Source organism: Embiotoca jacksoni, unplaced genomic scaffold (assembly GCF_022577435.1).
Source record: "Embiotoca jacksoni isolate LCO1_2020_lvr unplaced genomic scaffold, fEmbJac1.0.p SCAF_14, whole genome shotgun sequence".
NCBI lineage: Eukaryota > Metazoa > Chordata > Actinopteri > Embiotocidae > Embiotoca > Embiotoca jacksoni.
The window spans coordinates 15,059,345-15,086,293 of record NW_027185274.1 but is presented as its reverse complement, the minus strand read 5'-3'; the positions used below and the strand labels follow the sequence as shown (position 1 = coordinate 15,086,293).

General features: G+C 38.5%; 1 protein-coding gene across 2 annotated transcripts in view; it reads right to left on the bottom strand.

Moving 5' to 3' along the window:
• The window catches only part of stx1a (syntaxin 1A (brain)), a 54,044-nt gene that overhangs the window by 13,331 nt on the left and 13,764 nt on the right, over window positions 1–26,949 (bottom strand). For both annotated transcript variants that reach the window (XM_069148198.1, XM_069148197.1), the window contains exons 3-6: window positions 20,930–21,029; window positions 4,034–4,108; window positions 1,797–1,870; window positions 1,077–1,185 (exon numbers count right to left, since the gene is read on the bottom strand). In XM_069148198.1, the coding sequence (XP_069004299.1) occupies window positions 1,077–1,185; window positions 1,797–1,870; window positions 4,034–4,108; window positions 20,930–21,029 (358 nt within the window). The remainder of the gene's footprint in view (window positions 1–1,076; window positions 1,186–1,796; window positions 1,871–4,033; window positions 4,109–20,929; window positions 21,030–26,949) is intronic.

Here is a 26,949-nt window from a genome sequence, read left to right as displayed (position 1 = left end):
ACAGTGGGATATTAATGGTTGGATGTACTCCTAATTTGATGTTACACTTGCTTTTATGTGAGTGTGTGTGCTTATGTGTTTATGTTGTTTTATGTTGAATTTTAAGTTGAAGAACTTCAGATACATTAACAGCCTGGAGCTAAGGTATAATATTTTCATCACCCAAATTATAGCCTTTTCAAGAATAATAAATGAATAAGCAACATGAATACGGAGAGAACTTTTGTATTTTTTACATATGACTTTATAAACAAAACTAAATGTCAGCTCAGTAGAGTGAATATTGAGTGAATCAAAGCAGGTAGAGCAGTTGCAAGATGTCGTGATGAGGAAGGTTTCAGAAAATGACAAAAGGACCTTGCTGTGTAGATACAGTACTTTTCACTTTTCACTGACTGAATTGGAACAGTTATTATTTGTTCATTCAAGTCAATCCTGTTGTAGTTGTCCATAAGTCTTGCAAGAAGGACTACATGTGTGGCAGCTGAGACAAACAGCATGTATCAATAGTGTTGGTAATACTGATCTACTCTGCAGATGTAAAATGACTTTGAATATTTATTGAGTGGTAGAAAATGAGAGTGCAGACAATATTGTTAAGGTCTACTAACATGTGTCAAACATCTGACTAATCACAGTGAGGATGGAGATGAAGAGGACGATGCTTGAGCTAAGGATAAAAGATGTGCAAGTACAAGTGGTCATGTCTTATTTGGTCAGATATGACCAAATATGACAACGTCACCACATGACACCTCAACACAAAGATTAGTATGTCACGATTGTTTTCCACTATTGTTCTTCAGTGAACATTGTTCTTCATGTCCCCCTCCTCAACAGGACTAAAACTGTGTTGTGTTTCCTGTCAAGTGACTAAGACATGTTAACAAGTGATTTGTTGCAAATCAGAACTCCTCGTTTTTAGCATGAACTCGCCAAATCTGTGCAAATGAAACGGAACAAGAAGGCAACAGTGTGACTAAAACAAGATGCAGGTATTTTGTTCCATGCCGTGCTAACATGTGTGCAGTCAGTATGAGGGAGGGTGGAGGGTTTTGTCTCCCAGGTCTACTCACTGATCTCCAGCTGTCTCTGGATGCGTCCCTTGCAGCGCTCCCTGTAGTCCGACTGAGTGGTGTTGTATTCTGACATCACCTCAACAAACTTACGGGACAGTGTAGAGTGCTGGGAAGAGGAAAAACAAAACACTTCACCTGAACCTGCTCAATGCAAGCAGCCGACACCGAATTCAGAGGTAAAATCAAATTAATAGGCGGTGGGAGGGCAAAAACATACAGGAGTAGCTATGTATATTGCATATTATATACTAATATATTGCATATATACTATATTGCATATTATATACTAATTACAAGCAAATTGAATGTGTTCATTTTGGAAAAGTTACAAAATCAGGTATACTCAAACAACTTAGCAGGCATAGTGCATATGCATATAGATGGTCATTACTGTCCCACAATACAAAGCACTGAGAAAATGAATGAGCTGCTCATTGATGCAAAACTTTAAAGTAATTCCAGTTAGCAGTGAGATGACTCCAGAAAGATTTCAGAAAACAAAAGTAAGTATTCAATTTTTGTGTTTTTATTGGTGAAGCTTAAGTGGCATCCATTTTGATGCAGTTTGATTGATGTTATTCTATAGGGACACAAAGGTAAAGTAAGTGGACTTTCTTTCATATTGACTGTAAAAACAGCACACTATAGCAATTAGTATACATATTGTGGAGGGTTAGTATGCAGCAGGGACGCAGCTGTTACTCTCTTGAACTGTACCTGTGTTTTGCGTATCCTCAGGTCAGCTGACGACCTGTTCTGCCCCTCTTCTTGCTCAATGATTTGCAGGATACCTTGACAAATACACAAAAAATTTACATTTGGTCACCTTGAAAATGAAGTATGAAGTCTCCAAAGTTGTTACCTTCATTACACCTCAAAAAGTATTCGGATGAATCAAACACTATGCTGATGACTTAAATGTCCAAAGAGTCTAAGCAGAAGTGGGGCTACCAGTGGGAATCTCATGATGATGCCAGCTGAAAGAAGATGATGAGGTTAATAAATTCAAAACGTATTGTACTCATGAGAGCAGAAATGGGCTCATGCAAGGACTTTAAATCAAAATCAATAATCCTCTGGAGGCTGTGAATACTCACACCAAAATTCAACGTTATCTGTTCTATAGTTGTCAAGCCCTGAACTAAATATTAACTGATCACACAATCACTCAGATGGAAAGACAATAATTGTAAATGATATAGAGGTCTGACTATCAAGGAATTCATCAAGGTAAAAATTACCGCAATGACTTTGCTCTTTTTTTCTTCCTCAGGAGACACTCTTCTGATAAATTAAGCTTGTGCATGTAATAAGCACTTTCTCCACTGCTGCTCCACAGTCACACCTCAGGAATTAATTGTAGAGGTGCTATTGAGCATAATGATTTAAATTAATAGACCTTCAATGTGAGGCCATGTGAAGTACTCAGTCAATTACTGAATTATACAGAGATGTAGGAGCCTACTCATGTTCTCCCCCTCTTTTCTCTGTAATTCAAAGTGGGATGAGATGGCTGTACCACATCCTGCACCTTGGGACACGTGTTATACAGTGAGATGTCAACACCTGCAGCTGCATGACCTTGCATACTTTATAAGAGATTTAGAAAGTTTGTTGCATTCAGTGATTTTTTATTTTACCGTATGGGTACGAACAAATTTTACTGGAGGTTTAACTGAAGCATTTTGATGACCAAAACCCCCCAAAAATGTGGAACTTTTCTTTTAACCCTAACATTTCTCTTAAATGATACATTCCTTCAAACAGAGAGAAACAACTTACCTCATGAAGCAAGTTTAGGGCATCAAATATCAGAAATGCACATACTCATCAAAAAGACAAGTGGTATTCATTGGGTTGGAAATGAACAGTTTATAAAGTTGTTTAGATGGTTCGGTGGAAATGACTCGGAACACGAATAAGACTCAGAAAAAAGTATGATTATTAGGAAAATACAAACGATAACCATTGTCTTAACTATTTATCAATAACAGAGTGTTTCCCTGTTATAGATATATTAAATTGATAATAAATCTACTGAGGTTACCATTTGAATCATCTATTGTCTGCTCCTGAAGTATCGACATAAAGGTGTCCTGTGGCAACAACACAAGTAACAAGCAGAGACCCTCTGTGTGTGATCATGCCTGCACACGGTAAGTGTGAGCACAAGTGTGAATACAACTTTGTGTGTGCTCAATCATGTGAATCACAGCCACCATCTCTGAGGCGAGTGACACTAATCACTCTGCAGTACAGCTGTCTGTCAGCTGCCAAAAGCTATACAGTCCGCTGTCCCTGCATGTCTCGCTTGTTACCCTCTTTCCTCTCCTGTAGAAGCACCATCAAACTGCACAAAACAAACAGCTGCTCACACTGGAAATCAGCAGTGTCATAATATTGCATTACATATTTCAGAAAAGCAACTAATGGCTATTTCCATTGCCGATTAAGTTGACACTTCTTTTCTTGAATCGATTAATCAATCGTTTATATGCCATGTCAGAAAACAGTGAAAATTACTTGTCAGAATTCCTTTGATTGCATGCTGGCTGGCAAAAACTCCAATATATTGAGTTTACTGTGACGTTAGGCACAGAGAGGAAGCAGATTCTCACATTTAGGAGGCTGAAACCTTCAAATATTATTGTGGCTTGAAAATTGCTTATAAATAATTAATCAATTAAGAAAATAGTTGCTAATAAATTTTCTGCTCTGATTGGTTCAAAAACATCCTGCTCAAACTTTAAAAACAAAGACTCTTTAAAGCAACCACTTTTTTGCTGCTGATCAGACAAAGACAGAAATAAAGCATTGTGCCAAGTTACCAGCACTATAGCAGATGACATTTGTTAGGATTTGAACATTCAATTAGTTAAACAAAAGATCAAAAGGTTCAGCTGACACAGAAAATAATCATCAGTTACAGCTGCAGATGGAAAAATTATACTCACTTTTTAATTTAGAGCGTACTTTGTTGGCCAACTTCTTGATGTCTGCCATTAGATCCTCGAGATCAGCTTTAGTTTCTGAGGAGAGGAGAGGAGAGGAGAGGAGAGGAGAGGAGAGGAGAGGAGAGGAGAGGAGAGGAGAGGAGAGGAGAGGAGAGATTAGCGGACTTGCGAGTTTCATAAAGACAGATAGTCGATACTGACACACAAGGAATGATTTTAAGTAAATAATCAGCTTCACTCAATAATAGCACAAGTCGGCCTCTTCATGCTCTCTCTATTTTGAGTTGAGAGTACCAGCATCCTTCACATCTCACTGCAGTCCTCCGTCCTCTTTCAGGGCCTACATCCTCAAACATACACATTATACATTACAGACACACAAAGAAGAAACTCTCATGTGGGTAGACGGGTGGGTGTGGACAACCAATATGCGCTATTTTGGTGACCACATCATCAAGTAAAATCACAATGGATGGCAGCACAATCTGGGCTAGAACAGGAACATATTGTCAGATGATCAGATTTAGATGATCAGATCCTCCAGCCTGTCATACTGACAGCTATTTGAATGGAAACTGTTCTTATCCGAGGGACAGAAATGCACAAAAGCACTACTGAAATGTACAGATATATACAGCAGACAAATGTGTTTACAGACACATCCAAAGGCAGTATAAAAATCCTGCCATCATGGTGTGACACATGAGAACTGTGAACAGTGAACACTACCACTGCAACAATCAATCCATTAGTTAATGATCAATCACGAGTTAGCAAATATTACAATGATTAATGAAGCGTTTCAGTCATTTTTAAAGCAAAAATGCAAAATATTTGTTGGTTTCAGATGCTCAGATAAAAAGACTGTTGATTTTGTCATCATATGCTTAAATGTGTCATACCTCTACACTGCTGGCTAATTGTTGGTGGTGGTGGGGGAGGGGGTTAAAATGCTGTTTAATGATAAGAATTATAGCCTTGTGTTACATGATTTATCGATAGATCTGTCTGTCTGCATGTCTACAGTTTCAGACAGTTTTTGTGACCAGTGCAAACTCCAAAGTGCAGCAGCAATGATGGAGGACCTCAGGTGTGATTGTCCATCATATGGTCATGTTATTTATGAAAAACTGAATAAACTGAATCCACTACTGAAACTAATAGCTTCATAATCCTGTTTTACAGACCAGTTCAGGTTATCGTACAAGGGAGATTGCACATCGGTTTTATGGGCTGTAAACCTTCTGGATTAACTGAGCCTTCTCTCTGAAATCAATAAAAGATGTGGTTACTTTTTGATTTCAAAGAAACTGTCGTTAAGTTGTAGCCAATCCATTTATAACAGTGAAAACAAACTCTCTTTTTATGGAGATGTACTGCAGACGTATGTAAATGGTTCACTTGACTAATTATGCCTAATGAAACTCTTCTTTTATAATTGCACAGAAAATCGCTCCGACAAAACAATCTTATTTTTTGTTGTCAGCAATTCAATGTATAGGAAGACAAAGTAGGTGCTGTATGCAATTACTGTAAATGTTAAAAACTATTTCACTTGTTGTCACCTTTAGCAAGACTGGCAACCAGTACATTTTACAAATAATATCTATCTGAGTGTATCAAACAATAAGTGATACTATTTTGTTGTCACAACAGTGTAATTATTAATAACCGAATTCCATTTACAAATAGATGAATAAACTGTATCACACATTGTATATAGGTTAATTATACTGACCTTTTCCCACAGAAGACATTTTGACTTGTCATTGTAGGGAAAGCAAAGTCAAAATGCTGTAAAAAAAAAAAGGCATATTTGCAGATAAGGCAAAACACTGTTTCAATCCATAAAGGACATTTCCACTGCAAATAAGATAATAGTATGTTTTGGTTTGTATTCTGGTAGGTTTCATTTTGGTATGTAGCATTTACACACACAAACAATATATATATAACGAGTTTGTTTCTTCATGTTTCCTCTGTCTTCAATGCTGCATAAATCACAACGATAAATAAGAGACTGACACAGTGGTAGCTCTGCTGAACTGAAACTCACAGCAAACATCTGCAACCAATTACAGACAGAGCCTCGGTGGATAATTTGATTACACAGTACGACTTCAATCACTGGTACATGTTCAATTATAAAACACAATATTTGTACATTTTTTTTGATAAAAGCTGAAAAATGAAGAGCTAATCGTATCATCTCCTCCTCAAGAGCTGCATTGAAAATTTATACAGTATTATATGAGTGCTCTTCATGGCTCTTTGAGATATCACACTCCAATGATTAAAAGCAGGCAAGACAGCCCCCTTGGCTGGCACACTGAACAGAAACCAAAAGCAGAATAATAAGAGGAGTGTTGTCATTTTATTTTATTCACACTGAATGAGGTGTATCATCTGAATCTCATCAGGAGCTTATACCCACTAACACAAGCTGCAGGATAAGTCCTCTGTCCGGCTTGTGTGACGACTTAAAACTATAACAGTTCAATGTAGATGGTGAACCTACTACACATTGATCTGCAAAGCACGGGAAGCTTTTAATCTATTTTAACAGACATTATTCCATATCAACGGACATCAGCCTGCGGTACACACAGCTCAGCGCGACAGAGCTGTGGACATGCAGAGCGCTGGCTGATAACTTCTGACTTGTTCACAGAACAAACTCATTTCAAATCCAGCTGTAAAGGTCAACATGCACAATCTGAAGAAAATATTGTTCAGGGATTTCCACTTTATTTGACTGCAACATGGCAAGATATGATTACAAGGTCAGCAAACTCCTTAACCACCAGGAAAACCAGCTTTAAATATTTCAAGATTAAATCTGATGATATCTTTATTTTTTTCTTGCCAATAAATGCTGTAAGAAGACCAACAATGAATTTGTTCTTCAAACATGTACTTCCTGTGTAGCCAAACACTGAAGAGCCTTTTCCTACTGTCTAGTGCTGTTTAAAACACACCAATGTTCTGATATATGTTGGACAGAGTTTGTGGATCATGTGATGCAAATAACTCACTTATGTTTTGAAAATGGTGTGTTTAGTGCAACAAGAAAATTCTCATTTGTTAGGCCCCTACAAGTAGAATGGTACTTTATTACTATATGTTTGTTAAGTGCTATAAGACGCATTTGCACATGTGTTTGGTTAAAATATAATCAATGGCAAGTGAAAAATCTATAATGAGTATCGGGGGAATATCAGGCCCAACAAAGGACCAAGAGCAACTAATTAGTAGAGAAATTTTAGGAAAGTCTTTTTCTCTTAATAGTAGAAAAGCACTTCTGAAGGTAAGAATTGATATCAAAATGGTGTAAATGAATCCATCTGGAGGACTGCATGAATGATGAAAATTTGCAAATCTAAGAAGATTGCAATGAAAATAAAAAAGCATTATTGAGCCACACTATTGATGCTGAGTGATGCTTCTTCATGAACATGCACTGTGGTATATTTGAAGTCAGTTCTATAAACACTGTCAAGCTGCAGTAAATCCTCCAAATGTGCAACTATCATCCCAAACAAATGGACAATTTACTCCACTTTGAGTTACATCTGCCTAAATTCACAGTACTCACTGATTTTAGGAACTTTTTAGCCTTTGAAAACATAAAAGGCATATTTCTAAACCCCATTTTTTAAGGTTTACTTCTGTATTTTTTTCACAGGACTTATCAAAAAAATAAAAACGAATTATGGAATATCACCAGGCTTATCATTTTAGAAATGTTTTAGAACATCCAGTAAAAATCAAGTCTCACAAGCACACGTGACAAGTACAAGTGTGCAGCAGTTCGCAAGAAAAATGAAATACATGGAGGATATGCAGAGACACCAATCCAATCAGACAGCTACAGAGGAAATGAACAATAATCAAATCAAGAGTTGGAAACCAGAGATATCAAATTCTAAAGACAGAACTAACTATGAAAAAACGTTTTGCCTGCAAGTAAGTGTAAAACAAACACTTGAAGAATTAGCATACCCTTGGTATATCCTATGGTATATTTGAATAAAACTATCTCTCGTCAATAGTTTTGCTGCCAGTGGCAACGTATATGCAGCGTACACTGAGGTTGTAAGGGTCAGAAACTGATCTGAAGTGGTGGGCTGAGGCCCTCTGGCCAACATAAATAAGTAGTGCTCTGTGGTGTGTCTGTTTGTGTGTGTGCGCTGTGTAAGAGTTGCTTCATAACAGGCTTGGGCAATCACCTGCGGTTTTATATTGCCATGACCATAGATGGCAAATAGATGACTGGGGGCAGCGGGGTGGGCAACTTTGTCTGTCATCACTCACACGCTAAAAGTCAATATATCCGATCTCACGGCACAGCTGCTGTCACTGACCTGTGTTATGGTTCCTCTGGCCAGAAAAATGTGTAGCCTATAGAAAACTATGTTGAGAATTCAGCTGCATTAAAACGAAGAATATGTGATGACTGATAGTGAGGGAGCCTCCTGCCTCGTCCTCTTTGGTGCGTGTCTCTCTCGCTCTACATGTACACAAAAAACTAGGTCTGCTGTCTGTATGTTAGGACAAAGTCGATTATCTGTATCTGTTATCTGTATTGTCAGATAGAAACGGAATCACAGCTTTAAATGATGGAGCAGAATCACTTGTGCTGATTAACTGATTGTTCCTTAATATCAGCACAGAAAACAGCAGTCTGTGTTCCTGTCTTCAATAGTCAATCTCATTGCTGGTCAGTACAAGCACAGAAATGTAATGAGTTATAGGTCAATGATGACCTGTTTAGGAAGGAAGGTACACTGTAATGTATTTCCTTTAGAAATAAATGAATTAAAGTCATTTTCTATTTCTGTTGAGGTAAATCCCTGTGCCCACTCATGCACACAATTGTGATAGTTCAGAAACCCAGAGATGTACGGTTTTGGAAAAGTGTCTCTCATTTCTGCGTAACCATAGCAATCTCCGGTAACCTGTTCCATGAGGTCAGCTCCCAGCATCACAGAGTTAATAACACAATAACTGAGCTGTTTCAGGCCATGTGTGGTCTATATGTGTTAAGGAGTTAGATTAGATTTCCTCATCATGGTTACCAAACAGAGGAGGACAACCTGCCCGATCAAGTGTCCATATTCAGTCTCATTATTGGCTGTGTGAAAAGAGGAAGAGTGCAGGCACTGATGAATAAGTAGGGAGAAGTGAGAGGGAAGCAAATTAGAGGGCAAAACTGAGGAGTCAATTGAGCTGTGGCTTCACACTCCATCCCTCTCCCAGACGCTCTCAAATGGAATCTCCAGGTCACGCTTGTTGCCATCATTAAGACTGTGTTGCTATGGCAATGTATGCAGTCGGCCCTCTCGCCAGTTTCAGATTGTTTCAAAGTGACAGAAGGAAGTAGTGCGAGAGAGACATTATGAGGCAAGAAGAAATGTAGGAAATGAAGAAGAAGGCCAGTGTGAGCACATGAGATAACATAAATGGTGCAGGGAATGTATTCACATGTAATGACTGTATTTGTTTTCAAGGGTAACATTCATGGCCCACTTAACCTTACTTGCAAGTTAAAAGTACAGAGAAGAAGACACAAAACTAAGTGAAAGAAGAGACTATTGATCCTTGAGGGAAAACTGATCCTCTGCATTTTGACCCATCCTATATTAGGAGCATCAGACAGACAAACAATAAAGTGCCTGGAGACAGTTCTTTTGCCGGTGCCTTGGTCAGAGGTACAGACATGAGTATTAACCTTAACATACATCTTTGACTGTGGGAGGTAGCCCAGGCAAACACGTCAGAAACATGCAAACGCCACTCAGAAAAGACCTCAGACCACAAGGCCCGCAAACTATGAAGCATTAGTGCGAACAAGTGAGCCACTCTGCCAACTCAGGAATGTAAAAAAAAAAGTTAAAAATATTTTTCTAATCTCCCAATTGTTGATATTGCTATTGGCCTTAAACTGTACTTCATACAGCTGGAGCACATGGACGCCGCTGAATGTAACAATTCCCACTGTTGGCCAAAAAAATAAATCAATTATATTCCAGCATATTGGCGAGACAAAATTAAACCACAATGACTGAAACAATGCAGACTCAAAGCAGCCCAGACAGGCACATGCTCATTCAAATGTTTTCCAATTTCAGTGAGAGACTGAATTATAAAGAGCTGACCATTTAGGATTAAGGATTACAGAACTCTGTTGGGAGAACTAATCCCCCCCCTTGATAAACATGAATATGAGGCTCGATCAATAACTTCCCAGACTGCTCCTGTTGAACGCGAACGATGCACAGCACTGTGACATGCAAAAAGCAGGAGGACGGTATATATAACCCAAATGACTCTTACAAATTTCAACGCTTGATGAAAATCAGCACCCGTTGTGCACGTTTTTGTGAGCGCTGGTATGACACATTCTCCGTGGACTTGACCACAGGGTGCACATCAAATTTTGTGTCAAACTCTGGAAAACAGCAATAGACAACCTTAAAATGCTTCAGAAAGCCTACAGCTATGAAGCATTGAGCCTGAAGAGGTATTTTGAGTGACATTTGCATTTCCAAGACCCAAATAAACATTTGTGTAACTTGCTGAAATTTGGGAGCGCTTACTAACAAAGGTTAGAGCTTCTCAGTGCTCTGTACACATCATAGTGCTGCTCATCTTTGATGCACAACAGGAGCAGTCTCAAAATGTATACATCCACCCTTGTACATAAAGTAAATTAAACCTGTGTTAACTAACAATTATAAGAAACTTTGCATATGAGGAGAACGTTTTTGTGTTGGAGATAGCTGCACGAGCTTGTCAACTAACAAGCAGCTGATGAATTTAGCAGTGATTGTAAAGCATGAATGAAACAGCTGACATGAATTAGACAAATTAAGTCCAATTTGAGTGCACGGCAATGCTACTCTTCAGGTAGATCAACCATGACTCAGCGATATCAGGTGACCCATTAGTCTTTTTAAACATGGAGGTAAGCTCAAGCTTTTTAAAATCTGGGTCTAAACTAACCATCTCTATCTTCAAAATATATTTACCAATGTCGTTTTTTTTATAGTTGGACTTTTCCCCATATCACACAGATAAGTGTTATTTCAGGTCATACATGCTGGGTTGCAATGCTATCATGTCTAACTTCATAACGTCAGTATATTTTTGTCAAGGTCTACAAACTCAAAAACAAGTTGATAGACATGGCAATAGAGGTTTCATCTTCTTTGCAGAAATTTAACATGTTGGACCTTTTGGAAATTTTCTGTAAAGATGCTTCTTTCTGAGAAATCTGTTTTAGAGAGAGTTGTGTGCAGGTCTAATTAATAACTTACGGGGGTCTCTGCTGGTTGCTGAGCAACTGTTCCTGACCAAGAAATAGTCTGGCACATAACAATGGTAAACCAATGATTTGACAGTTTTTTTTTTTGGCTTAAACAACTAATACACTATGTGTTAATTAGTGAGACTTACAGGTGCATCCAGAATATTTTATCGTGGGAAAGATTCAGACTAACTGTTTCCAGTTTCCTCTTTACAATCACCAGTAAGACTTACACAGGACCCAATACTATAACAATGCAAACATGTGTTTGCATGTTAGTCAGATGTCAAGATACGATGAGACTGACAAGACACCAAGCTGCTTGTGTTTCCTCCTCTCTATCGCAGGTCAACTGCTGCCTTTCCAGGCTCGAACCTGGCCATTTATCTTGTTCATTATCTCTCACTCTCTCTGTAAATATATTATCAGTCCTTCGTGTGTTTGCTCCACTTATTGATTGTCTAGAGTCCGGCTGACTGATGTTTTCAGAACCTGAGCTCATCCCTCAAACATTACTGACATTCACCTTACTGCAGGAATACTGTATGAACACAGGTAATGACCAACTGACAGCCAAGATAACGTTTAACCACTAAACTCTGTCTATGGGAGAGTGAGGAATTTAGATACAGCAAACTTACCTCATTGTCCATTATTGGTATTCAAGTATTACAATTCAAAATCCTGGTCATGAAATATTCTCTTTTTTATGGCAACGCCTCAGTGTGGCATGTGGACACTGCATTACACTCTGTCCAAAAGGGATGTCAGATGGTAGGATAGTGCCGGAAAGATAGAAATATCTCTGCTGACTATTTCATCAGTTTTGATCTACTGATTCAATTTTGAATTGTTGTTCGTCATTAATTCATGGTGTGCAGGGCTTAATCACTGAAGTCCTCTTTTAAGCAGCCTATAGTTAAATGAAAAGAAGGTTACTTAAACCTCATAATGCCAACCCTAAAAATCTATTTTGAGGTTGACCTGAAATTTGATGAATGCTGAATGGATATCTCCACAATCAATCAATCAATCAATCAATCCATCCATCCATCAATCAATGGTCCCAACACACATTACAATTCCAAAGTATACAAAAACCAGATGTTATGTACTCCTCTCGTGTGTTCTCTCTTTTTCTTCAGGTGTTTCTGATCCAGTTGCAGGTACTGCTCACTAAAGGGAGGAGAACAAGCTCTCTCTCTCTCTCCAAGATGAAGCTTTATGCGTCACCTTGCTTTCAATTGTGTTTTCCTTCCTTTGAGAGGGGACAGACTCTGGCTGCTACAGCCCACTGAACTGCTGGCCCAGACTCAGGTAGACATCTCCCATATATTGTGGTGTGATGTCAATGTTGAGCAAATTATTTATTTTGTGCCTATAATATAGAGCATTCTTCAAGCTAAAAAAGAAAGAAAGAAAGAAAAGACTGGAGAGCACATTCAATCAATCAAACAAGAATGTTTTTAACCTTAGACCTTAATTTAGACTAATATTCATCACTGTCATACACTCTCTGCTGCAAGTAAAACACAGTACATACAGTGGTATCTGTTTTTCGGCACCCCTCATCACATAGCTCATCCTCCTACTCTCTAACAGCCTCTTTCTCCTGCAACATCTTCTAAGACAGTATATCAGGGTTACTGTGGCAATGTCACTGTCACTTTGAAAACTCTTTCTGCCTCCCAACACTCGACACTCTAATCTACAGGAGAGCCCCAACCCTACATGCCGTCGCTGACCGCTGGCTCAAGAGTCAAGAGTCAAGGGCACAGAGGGCAGTTAAACTGATCTATCCCTGTGTGAATGAGTTATTTGTCCTCCGTTGTCTCTCTGTGTCCTTAGCCTTGGACATAACCATCCACATCCAATTAACATGGGGATATCGACATTCCACAGTATAAAGCCATGTCTTCAGTGGTGATAACACTACATCAGCTTAGACATTATGAGTGAGATGTAAAAGAAAAGAAAATAGAGACCGACAAAGGGGAGCGACACAAAGAAAAGACAGCTGAGGAAAAACAAAGAGAATACAGCAAGCCAGGGGAACTTACACAAGACTTTCAAATTTTGGTTGACGGTGGAGGAGCTTTGGGAAACAGCACTCCGAGGGTGGGAGCACACTCAGCCAAAATCTGATACTAGAAATAGTAACACTCACAGGCTGCAATTAAAACAAGCATCTCCGGCACTGCAAGTTGAGGACTTTTAAGAGTCAGAGGAAAGATGCTCTTTAGAAAGTGGAGGCTGAGATGTCATAGGGTGTGAATGTTAAGTGGTTGGAAAAACAGACTGAGAAATGTTGCAAGATAAACTCTCAAGTATCATTGTTAAAGGGCAGCTTCTCTGCATAAGTATAGACAAATAATTTTAAGCTTCTTTTCAATTCAGAGGTGTAGTTAACACCCATGTCACCATTTGTACTCCAATATGTTATGAAGTTAATATTCGACAACCACTGAAGTCACAAAAGATGTGAGAATAGATAGAAGAGCTCCTGTGTTTACATTAATTTGTGAGATAATGAAAGTTGGAGGTTGGTGTTATGATTCATCCAAAACCCTGCAGCCAGAACATCTGAGCGAAAAATTGTAAAGCTGCTTCACTGCTGTTCTGTTGGTTTTGCATCAAGTTTAACATTACTTTACAATCTAACCTTGGCACGCTACACGAGTGTAACGGCACTACAAAGTCTTACACCAGGCTGCTTGACTCTACTGTTTTAATGTAAAAATGAGGAGGGCGTGCACTTCGATCAATCATTTTTTCATCCCGGTGCACAATCGCTGCTCAGGTTTCCTCCCGGAGTCCAAACACTTTATGGGCCTCAGGATATGTCAAACAAAGGGCTTGTTGTATTTTCTAACACGGTTTGAAAACCCCCTCCTAGTGGCGGGGTGGTGTGTGTGTGTGTGTGTGTGTGTGTGTGTGTGTGTCCGTCAAATTTTTTTATTTTCTAAACCAGACAATCTGATAAACATGTCAACTTCACAGTAATTAGCTTTGAGGTTGAAAGCAGGCATGATTTTAACTCCTGTTCCCACACAACTATTTCTATTTTGGGCCTGTGAATGCCTTCAAAGGGAGATCTGTCTCAGAAATGTGTTTCAGTGACATGTTTATTTTATGTTTCTGTTATAAATTCATGGTTGTTTGAGTTCATACAGCCATTAAATAATATAATGTTAAATGAAATGTTAAAAAGGGTAACATTGATCAAAACAAATTGTCTAAAATATACCATCTTAAAATACTGTCCGGCCCAAAGATAACTTAATTCTGCACATGTGCAAAAGAGGTCATTGCTTTTCATTAGTTTTATATTTATGTGTAATGTTTGCTGATGTGCCTTAACATGGACAGTGTGATATATATTTTTTTAATCTTATTTGATATCATCACATTTCCTTTGTGCTAACCTATTTGGGCCTCTTCAGTAAAAGATGCAAATGAACACTGGCTTGAGAGACTTGTATTTCATGTATTCTAGAAAAAGAAGGATAAAACAAAATCTCCAAAATACATCTGTATGATATGTGGCTGTTACTTTGTTGGACCAGTGAAGCCACAGTTTATTTCAAGCATAATAAACCCTTAAATGGCTCATAAGTGTAAATGTGCGGACCAATAGGGTGTACCGCACTGAGCTGTGGCATATGCTCCAACCTTCTGCAACTATGAAGAGTATCAGAATAGATAATGGATCTTGATCAGTGTTATTGATTTAGTCCTAATTGTGACAATGCAAAGGTAGATAGAAATTTGAAAAGGCGGGTTTAACTTACAAAATAGTATGTTTCTTTGTGCTGTATTTCAGCTTCTTCTAATGATTTAATTTACAGATTATAAAATTTCACATATGGATTTGCTGGCTCTCATGTTCAGATAAATTTCACATGTATGAGACTGTTCTCACACAGCGGAAAAAAAAAAGATGGCGAAAACAGAAGGAAAGGAACCAAACACATGGTACGATATCCATGTGTCAAAGCACAGTATAACATTAACAAATTAAGCAACACTCAATTTGTGTGTTAGCGAGCTAATTTTAACATCTTCTGCAAACATGCACTGAAATCTACAATCATCTCTTGTGGTGAACAGACTTATTTATTTTTCTGGCCTAACGTAAAGATCATGATAAAAATGAGCAGGCAAATAGTTTCCACAGCTAAACGTAATGTAATGCTCTTGAACAAAATACATGGATTCAGCTATACAATGATAATAGGTAACCAGTTATCTGAGTACAGAAACAGGAAGTTGGTGTGTGAACTCACTGTCTAACACTGTGAACTGTCCTTATCTCTATATTTGACAGCAACGTCCACAAACAACAATGTCTCAGTGTTACAAAGACCAATACTGCACTACTCTAATGTTGATTTACAACTTGTAAAGGTTTTCTAAAAAATGTATATCATATAAACCTCACACTGTCCTGGGAGTAGCTGAGTGTGAAAGCCACAGATGTTCCGAAGGGAAAAGCAATCATGTCTGACCTTTGACCTTTCGTTTTAAAATCTTTCAAGTACTGCCTCATCGATCAACATAATGGGAAGCTCCTCAGGTCCGACAAACACCGTACTACAAAACTAAGACCAACAACGCAATTATTTAATGGATAATGTGAATTTAATCATGTTTCTAAATATAAAATGTATTTGTGTCTTCCCTTCCTACATTAGAGGAACGTGCTCATGAGGAACCGCATGTTCAATACACGTTATGATTTGATGATTACTTCATCTATCATCATTGTTCAAAGAACCACTACTGTACACACAAACACACATATTGAACACCAACCAAGCAAAAATGAAAAACAGTACATTGCAATTCCCTGGTGGAGATTTGCTATGCTTCATTTAGGGGGGTGGATCAACTGTGATATGGGATAATGTGCGATGCAGGGGCAAAGGTAACATTACACAGTGGCTGTTTGTGTGTCAGTATATGTGTGCGTGTTATTAGGGGCTCCGCAAGTGGGCTGGAATTAACCCCATGGAGATCGTAAGGAAAGATCTCAGTCAGCAAATACACCTGAACGCAGCCTGCAGAGGGGGTGGAGGAGAAGGGGTTCTGGGTCGTGAATCAGGCCAGATGGGTGGTGGTTAAGAAGATGTGATGGGTTCATGAAACTGGTCAACTGCAACAGAAACAGAGGGCTTACAATGTTACGCTGTGTTGTGACTCTTCCATTATCCTGTTTATCAGAGGACTGGAGAGAAAATAAATGACGCTGCAATCACCCCCACTCAACAAAGGCTTCATGATATAAAAACACTGAGGGGACAAAGATATAAGTGAAGCAGATTCTGAAGAAGAAATAAGATAATTATCTTTCTAAAAATAACATAAGACTATACTGGTCTTTCATTTGAGCAACATTTTCAGTACAACAATGAATCAGTGTGGATCTTAAAGTACATTAGATTTCACAGTGAAATGCTGCTGTGCTTTAATTTTGATGAGGCATTTCTGCACAAGCTTCAGAGCTACAGAAATATCAGCGTTACAGACTGTTAGCACAGCAGGCAGCGAGAGGGACACACGTGCAGAAAAAAACACGTTGCATGATAGATGGATAGATGGATAGATGGATAGGTAGGTAGGTAGGTAGGTGGGTAGGTAGGTAGGTAGGTAGGTAGGTAGGTAGGTAGGTAGGTAGGTAGGTAGGTAGATAGATAGATAGATAGATAGATAGATAGATAGATAGATAGATAGATAGATAGATAGATAGATACTTTATTAATCCGACAAGGGAAAAAAAATCATTGCTACAGCAGCATTATAAATACAGGTTAAGCAATAAAAATAACAGTAAAAATATGAAATATGAAAATGTACAATATATACAATTAAATAGCATAATATTAAATTAAACTAACTAAACAATAGTGCAAAGATTTAAGTAGCAAACAAACAACCAACGGCATTATTGTTCGGTGATGGATTGATCTAAATGTCCAAGCACATGCACCAGCCTTATTTTAGAGCAAACTATACTGTGCCTTCAGGTCAACATTTCATGATAATTTGTTGGCTGCTCATAAACCAGCAAAATAATAACATTAAGCTAATGTAAGCTTACTAAATTGCTAAATTAAGATGGTCAACATAGTAAGTATTATACCTGCTTTATTTCAGCATTTTAGCATTGTCAGTGTGTGCATGATGGCATGGCCAGGATGTGAGAAAAAAAAAGAAGCATCACATCCTTTATTCCACGTATTATTCAGCTGCTTCGCTAGCTCCTGTCGGCTGTTTGGGATTGGCACTTAATGTCCTTTATAGATTTCCCAAATTACTTTTTTTTTTTTGGTCATAACGATGCGTATGTTTTCTTTCAGATTTAGTTTTGTCATGTGTGGTTGTTGTTGTTGATGCGCTTTGTGCAAAGCAGATTTCCCCTGAGAGCAATAAAGGTTTCAATCGTTCATTATTAGCATTTAGCTCAAAGCATCGCTGGGCCGAGGTATGGCTAAATAGACCTACTAGTGTGGTTGTCAATTTTTAGTGTTGTTCTTTTGTGATGTCGCTTTTTTATGTATGTAGGCGAGACCACGTGTTTTGCCATAAAACCATTAATCATGCCTGAGTCGCCAGGAGTGGATATTGCCGGGAAAAGTAATGCAAAACACAATTTCCAATATCACTGTTTCACTGTTGTGCTTTTTAAAAAAATGTTGTAACCTAGGCTTGTGTTTACAAACAAAATGTATTATTCAGTTCAAGGTATTAGTATATGATTTAGATTCATAGAGGAAAGACTTGCACAGACAGACACACCCCGTATAAAACACTGCTCAGCATCCTGGATGTGTTACACAGATTTATTTTAATCCCTTTCAGTGGCCACACTGCAACAGGCAGAAAGCAGAGGACACCATGACCTCGCTGTAATGAACAACCCTGACATTTACATCAACCGCGCTGACTGATGTGCATTTTTTGCATTTATCAGGCAGGCAGACACGCACACACACGCTGAGCATTGATGTCAGTCACAAAGGAGATGAATATGTATCTTGCCATGCCTCATTGCTGCTCTGCTCTGGGTGTCATCTGCACATTCAAGACTAGTGAAAGGCCTCATCTGATGCCCAATGCTGCAAGCAGATCAATGCCTTTTCAGGTAAGTGGGAGGTCGGGGATCAGGGGGAGGATGTTACTAGTATGAGTAACATCCCCCATGTGAGAGCAGACGTCTAAATCAATGCCGTGACATAAATGAGGGAGGTGGAGGTGTGAGGGAACAGAAACACACGAGGAAAAATGGATTGTAGCAAACACGCAGATTGAACAAAAGCAAAGCGAAGAGTAGCTGAAATGGGAAAAGGGAAGAGAAACCGAGAAATATGGCAGACGGTGCTTACAGAGGCTGAAAAAGTAAAGACACGACTGAAGAGTAATGGAGAGGGAAAAGGTGAAAATTGGAGAAAAATGGACAAACAAAGAATGTAAGAGATTTCACTGTGAAAGTACAAGTGCCTCAAAAGGAGGAAGAGAAGACTGACTGGTAAAGTGGACAGCAAGGTCCTCTGACTTCTATTACAGTCTCCATCTAAAGGCGGGCTTTTTGCCTTTCTGACAAACTGTGCTTTATCTTCTCAATTACTTTCTAACGATTTGGGTCATTTTTCTTCCTTTTGTTCAGTGGAATCAGTCAGTACGAGGCTTTTTACTGCCGGCGTACATTAGACGGCATATGAAACAGTGACATTTGGCTTTATTCTCTTTCTGCTTACCATTAAGAGCTTCTCTGACTCATTAATGAGTCCCTGCAGCATTAAACATTTATTTTATCATTGAACATCGATAGGTGAGGCCAAAAAGGGTCAATCTTGGTTTGCCATTGTAACCTCATCTAATTTAATCAATGAATTAATTAATGATGGACCGCAGCTTCTAGAATTAACTTCGTGACAAAATAGAAGAACTTAGCAAGGTTTTTGTTTTACCATGAGCCTTTAAAGTTACCTCACTGTTTCTTGACAGATTGAACAAGTCTAAAAAGTCTTTGTTGTTCAAAAATCTCTCATCTGGGTTTAAATCTGAGAAGTTTCACCCAGATAGCTCTAACTATGGCTTCGATATATAGTGAAGGAAATAATTATTGGATCCCTTGCCGAGGGCGATCGATGGTCATTTTGTGTTTCTTCCATTTCCCAATAATTGCACCAACAGTGGTCTCCTTCTCAACGAGCTGCTTGCCGATGGTCTTGTAGCCCATTCCAGCCTTGTGCAGGTCTACAATCTTGTCCCTGAAGTCCTCAGACAGCTCTTTGGTCTTGCCCATGGTGGAGAGGTTGGAATCTGATTGATTGATTCTGTGGACAGGTGTCTTTTATAAAGGTAAAGAGTTGAGATTCTGAGCATTTCTTAAAGCGAGAGGACTAATCTAACCGGTCTGTGGGAGCCAGGATTCTTGCTGGTTGGTACCAATTAATTTATAACTTTTAAATGATGTGATTTTCTGGATTTTGTTTTTTTATATTCTGTCTCTCACTGTTAAAATAAACCTACCATTACAATTATACACCGTTCATTTCTTTGTCAGTGGGCAAACTTACAAAATCGGCAAGGGATCAAATAAGTATTTCCTTCACTGTAATTATAGGCAGATTTGGCACAAATTCTGGGTTCATTAAGACTTCTCTAAAACGGATAAACAACACTGTCTTGTTAATATCTGTTTACTCCAGCAGAAAAAGTTACATTTCTGGAGAAAAAAAAAATATAGATATATTTTTATTTTACTGGGAAAAATTATCAAAGAGCGCTATCCTCACTCAGTATTGTTCCATGGACAAATAAAAAAAATGGAAGATGTCCTGATAGCACTGTTGCACAAGTAGTCAGACACAGGTGATTAAAATGAATAACTGTGTTCAGACATTTTTCTTTTAATCTATGAAGCTGAACGTCTGATATACGATTAGCTGTGGTATCTTTTAGATTTTAATTCAGCTGTCATCAAAACATCTCATTAAAATAAAGGCAATGTTAGATCCAAGTTTAGTTTAATGAAAAGTTACTTTGTTTGCAATGATCAGTGATCAGTCATATTGCCACTCATGGCAACATCTCACATTGACACCTGGAACTTATGATTCATGCTTTAGGTGAGGAGAATAAAGTCCTGTAATAAAAATGCCTGATTCTTTTCAAATTATTTGACTTGAAAAGAAAAGAGATAGATTTGTAATTTCTCATTTCTCGAATGAAGTGATGTTTAGCCCTGCAGCTTCAGTCCTAGTGGTTCCAGTCAAGCGTCGGTTGAGCAAGTTCATAGATACCTTTTATCCTCTGGGAAAGTTTTTGCGGTGAAAATGCCCTGATTTTGTTTTCTTTCAATGTCATCCACATTTGTAAACCAGAGGACTAAAATACAACTAATCAATCAAAGATAAACCACTACAAAAAAAACACCTGAGTCCTTGAGGCACTCAAGTTCTGCAATAATGAAAACACAGCATAGAGCAGGAGTTGTGAAAGTCCTGGCACAGTTTTACCCTGAAGGAATCATGTTTGAAAGAGCTCAACAAGAAGAAACAGAAAAGGACAAACAGCCTTACTCTCATCGGGGTTAGGCGAGGCAAGAATGGCGCTGTGTTTCCTTTTCACCTCCTCAACTTTCTCTGCCAGAGACTCGATAAATCCACGGATCTCTTCCACCTGTCAGGAGAGAGAGAGACACCAAAAGGTGCTTTAGATCTGTTCAGTGCTGAGCAGGAACACCCCTGATTAGCCTGACTGATGTTGACATAAACGGAACTAAAGATGTAATCATCATATTGAAGGCAGAATGAAAGCAGAGAGAACCAGATTTATGTGAAATAACAGAGATATACGAAAGTTTATCATGTTTATCCAGACTCAATCATCATTTCTCTGTGACTCTGCAAAAACTGGAGCAGTCTCTTATGTATGTGTGTGATGTAAGACTGGAAGCTACATAGAAAATAGGAACCGAATTCTGCCAAAATGTCCAAAATCAGCCTTGTTTGGTACAATTGGTCAGCAGATGTTTTTTTTTACCTTTGAACAGAGCAAGGTTTGCCATTTTAGAGATTTCCGTGTTGCTTAAAGACAGAACAAACAACCAGTTCCTTGAAGCGCATTGTTAAATGCAATAAAGAAAACTGACCCTGAGCGTGGATCACATTCATATCTTCCTTTGAACTGTGCATCATCTGCCACAAAGATGCAGATGTGACATTCTCACCAATCACCTTCCTCCAACTCCCTGCTGCCTCATCACCAGCTGTGCTGCCTCTGGCTCGTGACAACAGCTGGACGAGCAGCAACATCTGTCGGCGACTTCATCAATCTCTACTTTCATCTCAGTCTGTCAAAAGGATGATCACTTTCTCCTCCTTTACACCTGCTCAGCAGCAGGCCAGCCTGTTCTCCATTAACTCTTCTCAACAATGCGTTCACTGTCATTTCTTCGTGCATATCTCTGGTTGGTCTCTCACGCCACCTTTTCCTCTATCATTTCTCACAGCTTCTACATTCCTTTCCTCCTCTCAGCCTGGCTCATTATTCTCCAATAATGTCTTTAATTAGATGTTGATTGGATTTGGTTGTTTTTTTAATAAAAATATAATTGGTTCTTATAGACCTCTGTGGAGAGAGCAGGCCCTAAAGGTGGCACACTGAGGTGAACACAGAGTTAAATAAATGTAAGATAGGTGGGGAACGATCACAGGGTTAAAACTGTGAGAGAGAAATTCAGAAAGGATGAAATGAAGGAGGCAGTAAGTGAGCAGAAGATGAAACCACTTTAAGCTGTCTCAGTTTAGAAACCATGTGTTAGTGAGTCACGATGCATCTCTCAGCTCTCATAAGACATCAGGTAAATTGTAGTGGTGTGGGAGAAAAACTAATATCAGACGCTGCTAAAAAAAAAAAAAAAGATCACATGCATGCAAAAACAAAAAAAACTGAAACATGCACACACTTACAGGACCACTTAACTAAACTTTATGAAATTGATATGCACCATGATATTCTTCATTACTCCCTGTGTCTCGCACAATTCCCCTGTTTAACAACCAAAATCTCATAGCTGGCAATGCATTCAAAGAATTACAGTCCTTTGTCATCTAATTGAAGTTATTGTAGTGTAGACGTGTAATCCTTATCTGGTAGGGAGAATGATTAGAAGAGCTGAGGCCACAGTGAGTCTTTCTTGCTTTCACTCACTTGACTTTTGCATCATCAAGGTTGAAGGATTTTGGGGGCATGAAATGAGGTTCTCTACACGATGGAAAGAAATTACTGATGAATGTAATGGTGTTTACATGCCCCAGGATGAGATTCAAAATCTTTTCAGATCTATTATGAATCTTTGGCTCTCTGCTTGACCCTTGTTTCTTATAATCATATATTTAAAGGGCAAATTCATAGTTTAACTACAAAATAATCATTGAAGTTTAAAACTTACAACAACAAACTATCCTTTTACAGTATAATTAAAAACAAACTTATTTGTAATTGTATAGTTTTGTTTCTGAAAATAAATTTCAGACTATAGCAGGGTTCAATCTTGTAAATTTTGTGCAGGTGAAGAGAATCCAAACGTACATTTAAATGTTGGTACTTAGTACTAAAAATCCCATATTGTACACAAAGGTATGCACACAGATTCTGTTGTAGAACAACATATCATGTAAATAATTATTTACAACTAAACTCTTGTGCTTCATGTCAGTATTGATAACGGTGTGCAGCAAAAATTCCAATATAATGAAAACTTTATCAATGTGCACATTTTGTTGGTTCTGTGTTGACTTTGCTTTGGTGTGATGGGCCAGGAGAAACTGTCTACTTTGGTAATTTTCAAAATAAAGAAAGATTATTTTCATTTTGTTTCATACATGTCCTGGTTCACGAGCTTACAAGGAAGAGCAAAGTTATACAAACCAGATCCCACATGGAGTATTTACAAATGGAATGATAAAAAGTAATACAATTTCTTAAACATTGATTCAAATTATTTGCATAATAATTTGTTCAAAACTTTGTCTACAACAAATAATTGAATGATATAATTGAGAGACATCAAATTAATTAATTAAATAGTGCATATTGGCCCTGTGATGGACTGGGTGAACCCTGCCTTTGGCCAAAGTCAGCTGAGATGGGCTCCACCCCCCTGTGACCCTATTCAGGATACAGCGGGTATAGATAATGGATGGATGGAAATAGTCCATCATTCCTCTTTTTTTTTGTTTAGAAGATTATTATACAAATTTAGCTAATTTAAAGAAAACAAAGTTAAACAATCATTCTAGTTTTTGATCATGAACCATGAATACAAATATTTCAGGATTTTGTTGAGTGATTTGAAGAAAAATCAACACTTTTCAAAACTGGATAACATCAGGCTGAGAGACAGCCATGTCTTGTTAAAGGGATAAATTCATTGTTTTGGTTTCTTCATGGGATCTTTTGACAACGATAAAACAATCTTTTATAGGCAGTCCCATTAACACACATGCACATATACCAGGCTGTTCAGACACAGCCACATACAAGTTTACACAGATGCAACAAACACATTACATAATCCACACTCGGAGGGTCGTGTTTATGGTGTGAGTGAAGGACAGCAGTCTCACTACGGTCTGCTATCCTTCCAGATCACCACTGAATGCTTAATTAACACACTCAGTCAGGGTGAGAGAATGACTGCTCCCGCTCTCCGTCTGCTACCTGAATCTGCTCCCCTCACTGACTTCATCTCCCTCTGTCACATGTTTTTACCTGTTCCTCCTCTCTGGTTTTGCCGTCCAACTTCTCCAAATCATTCATCAAATTTCTCTGTGTCATCATCCCTCCTGGTTTCTAGCTCATTCTCAAAATGTTCTTCTAATCCCTGTGTTTCAGTCAAATTCTGCTTTGTTGTCTCACTTGAGATGAATATGACACACTGAAATTACAGACAGATAAAGAGAAGTACATTTCTTTATAATGGATACAGAGTCTAAATAAGTCAGAGGCAGCGGCAGAGCAGAAATATGAGGAGACTAATGTGAGAGAAATGACTGCAGGCTGCGGTGTTCCCTCAGAGCTAAAACATCCCATAATCACAGAGCTGTGGAAGACGTACCCTCGATCACCCCTGTACTGATTGTCAAACCTCAGATTCAGGAGATTTTGTTCTGGGCACTGAAATAAAAAAAACAGCTTCTTACACTTGAAAAATAATTTCTAAAAATAATTTCTCTGGATTTAAGCTAAAATGGCGTACAGGGATAGATGTGAGCCATTTGTTCTTCCTCTTCCTTACATGAAATCAAAATGGTGCAAGGTGTTAACAAGGATGTATTGTCACAGTCTCCCTAATGAACAGGATACTGACACAGCCAGTTTGGTGTGACTGGGCTGGTGTCGCCTCTATTTTTAGATGATGCTGTCCTTTTGTTTTTCTTTTTGGACTTTAACCTCTCTCTCTCACGTGGAATAAGGAAGTCAAAGTGAAAATCAGCAACGTCAGTCTGGATTGCCGAGTCGTGGTGGAGTCTTAGTCATCAGGTATTATGAACTGACTTCTGCTCAGTCACAGACACTTAAATTGAGGATATAACCAATTATAGCTACATAAAAAATCTGAGATGGAGAATGGATTACTCTAATAAACTTATCATCGTATCTCAGAGATCTTATAGAACCACATCATCGTGACAGATGTTATAGAACCACGTCATCCTGACAGAGATTTTCTCTCTCAGCCTGCTTGTGGTTCCAAGAGTGAATTGTTGTGTTTCTCTGTATAATGCTGTAAAGTTCTGCTGTAAGGATTTTAATGTGCTAAATGCCGTGAAATAACCTATGTTGTGATTTAGCGCTATGTAAATAAAATTGAATTGAATTATTTACACCTTAAACTGACAATACTGGAACCTCAGGCTGGTGGGGCAAGCTGAGGGTAATATTTGTCAGCCAATGGGCTGAAAAATGAGCCACTAATGGTAAAAAAAAAAAATAATGGAGCAGCTGATGCCATTCAGCACTTCAGTGGTCTGCCTGCTCGATGCTCCATTTTGGAGACAATCGTAGCGAGAGTGACGATAAGCTCTCGATTTGCTGGTCAATCTGCATTTCTATCCTTTGGTTCATGAATAAAAGACTGTGGACATGAGCAGCTGAGATGAGGCTCTGCACATTGGTTTCATTGACCTTTATGATTGCAATCTCTGCTGAAAAGGTGGGTTTTATGAGGTCATGCACAAGTTCCGGCAGGATATGTATTAAGGCGTGAACCAATTATTACAAAAATATACATGTATGTGTTTGGCTTTGCTCCTGTGATGCTCTGAAATGTGCACAAGCGTGACACAGACCTGTTACTAAGCTCACAAACACGGGACTGTGTGCACATTTCAAAACATTCACATTTACATGAAGTTATACTGAATGGAAAAATCTAAATGCTAATGCAGCAGGTGGGTGGGGAGCTGGAGGGAGCTAAACAGCCACATAGCAGGCAGTGATTATCGCTGCATGAAAAGCAGCCCTGAGCACAATGAATGAGCATGTCTAGTTATAAGCTGCCAATTTGATTGAATTTGTGGTTCTATATGATTGAAGGAGCATGTGGATTCAAAATTACTTCTACGCTTATAGACCTTTACGTTATATACAATATGTCCAACATATATTCTTGCCGTGATGGGGGCTTCTTGTTTATGTTGTTTGTCTGTTTTTTCCCTATCTAATAACTTTTGAGACTTTTTCTCCTTGATATATTAAATATGTATACATGAGTTTTGATCGATTCACCTGCAGCTCAGTCACAGATGATTTAGCGTCTGTGGAGATGTGTTTGTTGCCTCAGGTTGCTTTGAAAACTCACATATCAAAGTGATGGTTTTCAGACCTCTTTCATAACTCACACATGCTGTTAAATGGCATTCACCCTAACACGACCCACCTTTGTACCAACATTTGCAATGGTGATTTAAATACTTCAAAGATGAAGCTCCAAAGTACATGAACTGGTTGTACACAGGAGTTTTTTTTTTTTTAACATGAATGCACTTGCTCATGAAATATAATGAAATATGGCCGTGACAGCAGAGACACGATAAGTGATAATAAATATGGATTATACAAATGTAAAGTCTCCCTTAGCTTTCTTTTTACTTGATCTGAATTATTCTGCTTTTTACTTTTAAACTGCTCTCTGTGCGAGATCAGGCCCATTAAAAAGGCATTTCAGAAGCCACTTCTCTCTCAGCGAAAAATATCACAGTAAAGTCAGCCTTGCTCCATATGACTGATGATTCTCAGCGGGTCTCTCTGGGGAGGAGATGTCAACTGCTGAACACTGAAATTGGGCACTCCCTCAGAGCCATGATCATGTTCAGTTTATGTTCCCAGCACATGTGCACAGCATGTACCGGAAAATACACTCCTAAACTTATTCATAGATGCAGTTGTACACAGGCCTCTTGTGTGTACAAGAGGAAAGACGGGAAGAATGTTGTTATTCAGAGCTGGACAAAGAGACCACTGGTGTGATATGTAGAATCAATAAAGGCCTATTTCAAAATAAATAAAATACATAATGATCCATGCCACACCA